At 40.4% G+C, this 9,225-nt stretch overlaps 4 protein-coding genes across 6 annotated transcripts; 1 reads left to right on the forward strand and 3 right to left on the reverse strand.

Moving 5' to 3' along the window:
• The first annotated feature begins 2,047 nt into the window (after positions 1 to 2,047).
• LOC6495339 (retinol-binding protein pinta) lies at positions 2,048 to 4,305 on the forward strand. 3 transcript variants are annotated; one of them, XM_014907779.3, is made up of 4 exons: positions 2,048 to 2,236; positions 3,115 to 3,456; positions 3,521 to 3,893; positions 3,957 to 4,305. In XM_014907779.3, exons 2-4 carry the CDS (start codon positions 3,149 to 3,151, stop codon positions 4,209 to 4,211), a joined length of 936 nt encoding a protein of 311 aa, XP_014763265.1. In that variant the 5' UTR covers positions 2,048 to 2,236; positions 3,115 to 3,148; the 3' UTR covers positions 4,212 to 4,305. The 3 variants fall into 3 exon arrangements, with proteins under 3 accessions (XP_014763265.1, XP_032306761.1, XP_001958609.1); XM_032450870.2 differs by lacking the exon at positions 2,048 to 2,236 and adding an exon at positions 2,238 to 2,366; XM_001958573.4 differs by lacking the exon at positions 2,048 to 2,236 and adding an exon at positions 2,249 to 2,396.
• LOC6495336 (glutathione S-transferase theta-1) lies at positions 4,216 to 5,196 on the reverse strand. The gene is made up of 4 exons (XM_001958574.4): positions 5,043 to 5,196; positions 4,886 to 4,988; positions 4,511 to 4,827; positions 4,216 to 4,449 (listed from the first exon to the last, which is right to left on the reverse strand). The coding sequence occupies exons 1-4, from the start codon at positions 5,158 to 5,160 to the stop codon at positions 4,307 to 4,309; spliced, it is 681 nt and encodes a 226-aa protein (XP_001958610.1). The 5' UTR covers positions 5,161 to 5,196; the 3' UTR covers positions 4,216 to 4,306.
• Positions 5,197 to 5,297: 101 nt separating this feature from the next.
• Positions 5,298 to 7,461, reverse strand: LOC6495335 (glutathione S-transferase theta-3). The gene is made up of 4 exons (XM_001958575.4): positions 7,273 to 7,461; positions 7,112 to 7,214; positions 6,743 to 7,059; positions 5,298 to 5,520 (listed from the first exon to the last, which is right to left on the reverse strand). The coding sequence occupies exons 1-4, from the start codon at positions 7,388 to 7,390 to the stop codon at positions 5,372 to 5,374; spliced, it is 687 nt and encodes a 228-aa protein (XP_001958611.1). The 5' UTR covers positions 7,391 to 7,461; the 3' UTR covers positions 5,298 to 5,371.
• A 152-nt stretch (positions 7,462 to 7,613) lies between these two features.
• LOC6495334 (glutathione S-transferase theta-1) lies at positions 7,614 to 8,712 on the reverse strand. Its single transcript, XM_001958576.4, has 4 exons — positions 8,511 to 8,712; positions 8,342 to 8,444; positions 7,963 to 8,279; positions 7,614 to 7,898 (listed from the first exon to the last, which is right to left on the reverse strand). Exons 1-4 carry the CDS (start codon positions 8,626 to 8,628, stop codon positions 7,750 to 7,752), a joined length of 687 nt encoding a protein of 228 aa, XP_001958612.1. The 5' UTR covers positions 8,629 to 8,712; the 3' UTR covers positions 7,614 to 7,749.
• Positions 8,713 to 9,225: the final 513 nt, after the last annotated feature.

The following is a 9,225-nucleotide window of genomic DNA, read 5'->3' on the forward strand; positions in this document are numbered from 1 at the left end:
TGACAAATGGAAGACTAATAAGAAGAAGAAACCAAAACAAAAACTTACCATCCAAGATGAAACGACCCGATGCTCCCGAAAGATGTACGCCCTCGAACACGCCAACTGGCAAAATCCACTGTCCCACAATGCCGTCCCTCAATGTGCTGTCCTAAATGTCTCCCTGCAATACAAAAACTCACAAATTTTAAATTTTCTTACAATATTTACCCATTTCGGAGATGAGTGCTGCCAACCTGCCCGGCCTGGTGGTCGGAGTTGCCACCTGGGACAAAGTACCACAAGCGAGAGCTGCCAACGGGTCCCGCCTGGCATATGGAGCTGCCACCCAGCGCCAAGACGACCATGGGACGAATGCGACCCGACGACCCCAGAAACAACAACAGGAGAAAGTGCTCTCTCCAGGAGCCCGCCAACGATGTGGAGAGTCTCCCGGAACAAAAGTTGCCCTTCGGGTAATACTCCGGGAGACTCTCCGACCACAACTGATTGGGACCTGGAGTTGCGAGGTCAAAAACATTGTCAAATTAAAATTGTTAAAAAAATTGTCAAATTAAAATTTTAAAAAAATTGTCAAATTAAAAATTTAAAAAAATTGTCAAATTAAAAATTTAAAAAAAAAGAAATAAAAAATAATAAAAAATATTAAAATAAGAAACAAGTGACTTTTCAATTAAAACAAGGAACAAAAAGAGGATGGATAACGCTACTTCAATGGACTCTCTAGAGATGGAAATGATGTGCAGGCCCTTCAGTGGTGAGTCCACAGAAGATATAGGAAATACAGAAATTTCTTCCCCCTATACGGGACGTAATCCCGGATCATCCCTTGAATCATCTGACGACTCATGTGTAATTGTGTGCGATCCAAATTTTAACAAACGGAGGCCTTTCCCCGCAGACTCTTCTGAAAAAAAGTTGAGCCCGCCAAAAAACAATACAAATATATTGACTAATGTCGCAATTAGCACATACCCCCACACGCACACACACATAGAACCACATAAGCATACAGATCCACTTTCTCCGTCTGACTCCTCCTCAAAAAAGAAGAGCCCGCCAAATGTTGGAGGAAACATAATACTAATTACCGTTCCGAATAGCATTTACCCACATACACATACACAAATAGAAACAGCATCACACACAGACACAGATCCGCTTTCACTATCCAATCACTCCTTGAAAGCGAAAAGCCCGCCAAATGCGGGAGAGAATAATTCTAAGATTAACTTTCCTAGTAGCATACCCCCCCAAACTCCTATACAAACACCGCCACACACACACACTGCTCCACTCTCTCCTGCCTTGCCCTTAGTTCCTGAAATTGGCGCGAACATGGATATCCACACAGACACTCATATAACTAAGACAACGGATCCTGCTCCTCCCGCACAAGCAGTGGACGCCGCTATAAAGCATAGCAAATACTTCAACTCACCAACACCAATAAAACCACAACCTTTACCACGAAAGCGCTCACTGCAGTCCGTTTCTGGCTCTTCCGATGATTTGGGTAATTTTGGGGGGTCCATACAGCCTCATAATTCCTTGAAACATGCCAATATGATAACAACACCCTCAGCTGATCATATAGTATATATTGGGCATGTCCATTCGAAATGACAACTTCCTGTCGGCTCGGCTCATCTTTTGGCCAAAGCCATTATCTAAAGCCCCCAAGCCCCCGGCAATTCCTTGTTGATCGTAATGGTATTGTAATGAGATTACGGATCCGTAAATGGCCTCCGTGGACACTATCTTATCATATAGCATTTAGCTGCCGTTTGACACAAGGTGTTATTGTATTTTTATACATATTATTTTTTTTCATATTTTTTTTGTAAAAGTCACCAACTGCTCCAGTAATAGGTATAGTGTGAAATATCTCACTGTGCCCCCCTTTCCCCACAACCATACCAGTTATATGGGGGTCTGTCATTAGGTTATGCGTCACCGTCTGCCGTGACGTCCACATCCACACCGTTCTCCGGTGCCCCAAGTTCTACGATCCGATTCTACAATTCCAGACCAGACCAGACCCAAAATCGGCGTTTCCACTCCGAGCCGGTGACAGTCGCGCGCCCACAGTCAGAGTCAGCGGTTGATCACACACTCGATTTTCGATTCGCAAGAAGGAGGCGTACCCAAATACATAGCATATCTATATATAATATAACAACTTATATGCATATCTGTATATATACCTCTGTATAATATTAAATTAAAAACAATTGTGAGTAGAGGTCGCTAAAGTAAACCCAACTAGACCGCCTACCCGGCGACAAGTTGAAAACCGAAATATCTTGGGTGCGGGTGTACTTGAGTGAGCCGGTGGTGATCCCTCCTGATAAGTGATATCTTCGGTACAGTGTGTTCTTGATGCCCGATATTCTGTGAGCTTTCATGCTAATAAACCTCAAAATTTATAAGCCTGTGACTAACTTGTCAGCTTATCTTAGTGAAACCCCTGGCAAACTCAGTGTTTTCATTCAGCTTAGAATTTGTATCATCATGACAGATAAAAAGAACTTTACGACAGGTATTCGGTTGAGTGTACACACTTAATCTAATCAAAAACGTTTGACAAGAAGTCATTAGCTATATATTATAGAAGAGTTTAAATTTCTTTAGAAAAGATGAATGGACAAATAACTAGAGCAAGATGTATTTTATGACTTTTTACTGTGACTGACAGTCGTTTAAGCTTCTTTTGCATTTCAATTAAAATGCAAAATAAATTTATCAATCAAGAGCTTGTTAGATCTCGTAGAAAAAATGCAAAATGCGAGTGATTTCAGTAGACCTACTAAGGATCTAATCAAAATAATAAAACTCATAATTATTTCTTCTTTTTTTATGATTGTGACTAACCCGGAATCCAATACGGATTTAAATCTTAGGGGCCACCTGTTTTAATCTAATCAAAAATACTACCATAATGTTTATAAGACTTGGCAGCATAACCATATGGTGAGGGTACTATCTTATCGAACTACCAGAGACACCAGTTACTGTCACAACTAGGCGGAAACGGGGGCGAAAGCCACCGCGGTTGACTAATCGCACCTGCAAAAATTTCAATAAATCAAACCTATGCTTTGCATCGTACAGGTGTTGATAAGGATAAGGGGAACAGACCGTTACCATGTCGGACGATAATTCCATACGCCGCCTGAGTCCTGAGCTGGCCAAAAAGGCGCAGGACGAGCTGGGCGAGGTGCCAGATAGAATCAATGAGGATATCGACACGTTGCGCACTTGGATCTCGAAGCAGCCACACCTGAAGGCTCGCCAGGATGCCCAGTTCCTGGTGGCCTTCCTGCGTGGCTGTAAATACAGTCTGGAGAAGACGAAACTGAAGCTGGACAACTTCTATGCTATGAGAGGAGCCGTGCCAGAGCTCTACAAGAATCGTTTTGTGGGCGAAAAGCAGTTGGCCATTCTGGACACAGGGTGAGCTTTTCAAATCATTTATTTCCTTAAAAATAAATCACTTATTTATGTTTTCTCATCATAGTTGCTTGCTGAGATTGCCAAAACCCTTGAAAACAGACGGTCCACGTATCCACATCTCCCGCTACGGCCAATACGATTCCAAAAAGTACACCATTGGCGAGGTTGTCCAGATCAGCACCATGTTGGGTGAGATTCAGATACGGGAGGATGACAATGCGATGGTGTCTGGCTTCGTAGAGATCATAGACATGAAGGGCGTTGGCATGGGACACATACTCCAATTCGATGTGGTGCTGGTGAAGAAACTGGCTGTCCTGGGAGACAAAGCTTTGCCCTACAGGCCCAAAGGATTCCACTTTGTAAATGCCCCGCCCAGTGCCGAGAAGTTAATGTCCATTGCCAAAAGTTTGATGAGCGACAAAATTAAGAAAAGGGTAAGTTACACTTTAAATATTTAATCAAAAAGTAAACTAAAGCATACACTCCCTCTTGTACAGTTCCACATTCACTCGAATCTGGAAAGTCTCTATGAATATGTGCCCAAGGATTGCCTGCCCGCCGAGTATGGCGGCAGCAATGGCACCATCCAGGATGTGGTCAGCACGTGGAAGACGAAACTGACATCCTACAAGGCTTTCTTCGAGGAGGAAGTGTCCTATGGCACCAATGAAAAGCTAAGACGAGGACAACCGGTTAATGCTGAGGCTCTATTCGGAATCGAAGGCTCCTTCCGAAAACTCGAAATCGACTAGTTAGTTTTTAGTTTTTTAGTCAATTTTTTAATCTTTATCGTTGCAAAAAATGAACACAAACTGGTACTAAAACACTAAAACTTCCATGGAATAACTTATTTGTTAAAGGTTTGCTTCGATTTTTTTTCAACAAAAACCAGCGACTCATCATGGTAAGGATTGGCGGCTTCTCTAACATTTTCCAGCCACTTGGCAACCTTTGGAAACTTCTTCTCATCCAAACTGTACTGACAGAGTTCTGAAAAGGTTAAGAATATGAATCAGTTCCCAAAAAATATGTAGAATTTATGGAAACTCACTCAATTGATTAATTTCCGATGCCCCAAAAAGATCAGCAACTGTGAGATTTTGTCCCACTAGAAAATCCTTTTCCAGCCAAAGGGTCTCTAGGAGTTTCATGTTGTCTTCCACACCCTTGATCAGCCTTTGAATCCGCTCAGGTTTCGGTTTAGGAGCCACACCATTTGCGGGGAATAACCAGACGTCGCGGAAAAAAAGGGAACAGCCCAAACGAACATTAAGGTGCTGCCATTCCAAGTACTCATCCACTCGGGCCCGCTCTTCTGCAGATTTGGGGTAGAGCTTCTCACAGAACTGACCTTTGTCCGCCAGATAGCTATCACAAAAGCACCTCTTATATTAATAAATTTTTAATGAAAATGAAACCAATATACCGTATAATGGCAATGGTTTCCGCCAAATGGAAGTCACCATCTACTATTGCCGGCACCTTCTGAAATCGATTGATATTTCTGTATTCTTCGGTCAATTGCTCGCCTGCAAAAAAAGAGTCCAAATTATTATTAATTCAATTTATGGTTTATTTATTACGTTTTCGGAGGGCAACGGGGCAATCTTCGAACGGAGTCTTGCTCAGTTTCAATCCAATCCATAGGGCACGACTTGGCTGCGACAGCAAATCATAATAGAACTTAATTGCCTTTGACATTCCGACCAATCGTTAGAAACAAACAAATAAATGCTCAAATAAGCTTTTTAGAGAAAGCTTTCTGATCGTCGCTTTTCAAAACTAGTAACCAAAATCAATATAGTGATCTCTTTCTAGGCGCGATAACTTAAAAAACATTTTGAAAAACAGATTTTTATTTCACAGTCTTTAAAAAAATAGAAATTACACATTATAAACAACAAATTTAATTTCACAATTTAGCTAGTGAATTCAGCTTGGCCTTGTGATTAACAAAAGCCAGGGACTCATCATGGTAGGGATTGGTTTCCTGACGAACACGATCCAGCCACTTGAAAACTTTTGGGAACATTTTCTCATCGACGTTATAGTGGCAAATCTCTGAAAAACAAATATATTTGATAAGTTTTTACATATTTTTATACCCAGATTCTTAAAGAAAGCTACTTTTTGTCGTATTTTCTTATTTTCGTCAACTTTTCTGGCAGTCCCCTTCAAAATCCCCAAACTCGCATGGAGGTACAATATGGCCCCCAGCGATGGCTGTAACTTTGCCAATAATCATCTGATTCTTGAGCGGGATACCTTAATCGATTTGTGGATCGATTCTCTTTAAATCTGCATCAAACCCCTAGAACAAAATATTTTTCAGATTTTTTCTAAAATTTTCTGGGTAGTCCCCTTTAAAATCCCCAAACTCGCATGGAGGCACAATATGACCCCCAGCGATGGCTGTAACTTTGCCAATAGTAATCTTATTCTTGAGCGGAATACCTTAATCGATTTGTGGATCGATTCTCTTTAAATCTGCATCAAAACCCTAGAACAAAATATTTTTCAGATTTTTTCTTAAATTTCCTGGTAGTCCCCTTCAAAATCCCCAAACTCGCATGGAGGCACAATATGACCCACAGCGATGGCTGTAACTTTGCCAATAATCATCTGATTCTTGAGCGGGATACCTTAATCGATTTGTGGATCGATTCTCTTTAAATCTGCATCAAAACCCTAGAACAAAATATTTTTTAAATTTTTTCTTAAATTTTCTGGGTAGTCCCCTTCAAAGTCCCCAAACTTGCATGGAGGCACAATATGGCCCCCAGCGATGGCTGTAACTTTACCAATAATCATCTGATTCTTAAGCGGGATACCTTAATCGATTTGTGGATCGATTCTCTTTAAATCTGCATCAAAACCTAAGAACAAAATATTTATTCGATTTTTTCTTAAATTTTCTGGATAGTCCCCTTCAAAATCCCCAAACTCGCATGGAGGCCCAATATGGCCCCCAGCGATGGCTATAACTTTACCAATAATCATCTGATTCTTAAGCGGGATACCTTAATCGATTTGTGGATCGATTCTCTTTAAATCTGCATCAAAACCTAAGAACAAAATATTTATTAGATTTTTTCTTAAATTTTCTGGGTAGTCCCCTTCAAAATCCCCAAACTCGCATGGAGGCACAATATGACCGCCAGCGATGGCTGTAACTTTGCCAATTTGGATCCAATTTCCAAAACCTACCTACAAAATGTTCTAGAGATTATCCCCTTTTAAGTGGGAAATGCTTATTATATGTTTATGCTTTTGAAAGACTTACTCAGTTGATTTATTTCGGAAGCACATAGAAGATCTGCCACGGTTAGTGTGTTGCCAACCAGGAAGTCCTCATTCAGCCAGAAGATCTCCAAAAGGACCAGATTCTCCTCCACAGTTCTAATCAGCTCTTGTAATTTTTCAGATGTTGGTTTGGGTGCCAGACCATTAATGGGGAGAAGCCAAGCATCCCGGAAAAACAAAGAACAGGCCAGTCGAATATTGAGATGTTGCCACTCAAGGAATTCATCCACCCGAGCTCGGGCCTCTATGGACTTCGGGTAAAGCTGTTCACTAAAGTGACCTTTGTCGGCGAGATAACTTTTTGGGGAGTAATGTTTAAGTTCCAAGAGATGGAAGGAGAAATACGAACCGAATAATGGCGATTGTTTCAGCCAAGTGGAAGTCGCCAACTACTATGGCAGGCACCTTTTGGAAACGATTGATCTTCTTGTACTCCTCGGTCAACTGTTCCACTATAAGAATACCTTATGTAGACTGGAGAATCATGAATTCTTTATAGAGGACTCTTACATTTCCGGAGGGCAATGGGACAAAATTCTATTGGGTTTTGACACAACTTTAAAGCTAGCCACAGTCCCCGTGAAGGAGGTGACAATAAATCGAAGTAGAATCTAATGGGTGAGGACATAATACTGAAGAATTTGGACCTGCTGTTGATATGTTGATAAACTTTACACAAAATAAGCTTTCCAGCTGATCAATAACCGAAGAGATAAAGATTGAAATCGGCAATTTGCAGCACTGGTTGTGAGCTTAAATTATAGAGTTGTCGCGCTCTACAGAAGAATTTAAAATTCAGGAAATCCTGTTCTATAACTCAATAGCAAACCAGTTTAAAAGAAGAAATTAAATTACAATTGATATGCCAACGTATATTTGAAACACAAAATAATCAGAACAAGGCACAAACATGTTGCAGTGATGTCTTACAAGCGTAATAAATGCAAACATAATCAGACATTTTTTTACAATTTTAAAATAAAGAAACTAAATTTTGGCACTGGCTTTCTGCTTGGAGGCTTTATAGACGAATGCATGGGCTTCATCATGGTAAGGATTGGTGGCGTCCCGGACACGTTCAAGCCATTTGGCCACCTTAGGGAATTTCTTCTCGCTCACATTATATTGGCAGAGTTCTGTAAAAAAAATATATATAATTGGGTATATGTCCTTCGAAAAAACAAGAAAAGTTCTCCTTACTCATTTGGTTGATTTCGGAAGCTCCAAAGATATCAGCCACAGTCAGTTTATCGCCAATTAGGAAGTCTTTCTCCAGCCAGATTCGCTCCACTAGACCCAAATTGGCTTCCACGTCCTTGATTAGCTTTTGAACCACCTCAGGCTTTGGTGGTGGAGCCAATCCCTTGGCAGGTAAGAGCCAGGCACTTCGGAAGAGCAAGGAGCATACCAGGCGGACATTGAGGTGCTGCCACTCCAGAAACTCATCCACACGGGCGCGGCCTTCTACGGATTTTGGGTACAGCTGTTCGCTGAAGAGACCTTTGTCTGACAGATAACTATACATAGTATAATGGATGAAAAATATGTCTTCCATCTTAAATAGCCAAATTGAGCTTACCGCACAATGGAAACACTCTCGCCAAGCTGGAAATTGCCATCCACAATGGCTGGCACTTTCTGGAAGCGATTTATTGTCTTGTACTCGTCGGTAAGTTGCTCCTCTATAATAAAAGCCCCAATTTGGATAATTTGGCTTTAGCCGGCAATTGAGATCCCCCCGAACTTACGTTTTCTTAGGGCCACGGGACAATCCTCGAAAGGAGTCTTGCTCAATTTCATTCCAATCCACAGCGCACGGGATGGCTGGGATAGAAAATCGTAGTAGTACTTAATGCTCTTGGACATCTTAAGTTTAAGAAACTTTATTAACTTATGAAATGGTAAACACAAAATTCAATCATATGTTTTATGTCAAACTTTGTCGGTGCAAAGTTCAATTATGACGTTTTCAAACACTGGTCCCTAAAAACACCAGATTTGTCTGGTGTGTGTCTTTGATAAGAGGCGGGGAAAATAATATATTTAAACATCTCTTGTATTATATATAATAAAAGCTACAATACGTATCTTAAAAGAATCTAAAGCATATGTTCAAAAATACAGGTGTACATGACAACCTAGTTAACCTTTATCATGTACCGATAAAGCTTATCGTCCCACAAAGATAAATGAACACCCAGGTAATAGATCATTTTTACTCATACCGACATTTAAACAAATTCGTTTTAATTTATTAACGCACTCAACATTGGGACTCTACAATACACTGTCATTGTTTTAACTGTAGGTATTTTAACTACATATGTTTGTATTTATCTATAAATATAGATGTATGTTGTATATGTGTAAACTAGTATCAAAAATTAGTAGAAACGACACTTAACTAACGAAAAAATTATCGAAAAAATATATATATGCGTATATGTATCATGTACCGTTTAA

Source organism: Drosophila ananassae, chromosome 3L (genome assembly GCF_017639315.1).
Source record: "Drosophila ananassae strain 14024-0371.13 chromosome 3L, ASM1763931v2, whole genome shotgun sequence".
NCBI lineage: Eukaryota > Metazoa > Arthropoda > Insecta > Diptera > Drosophilidae > Drosophila > Drosophila ananassae.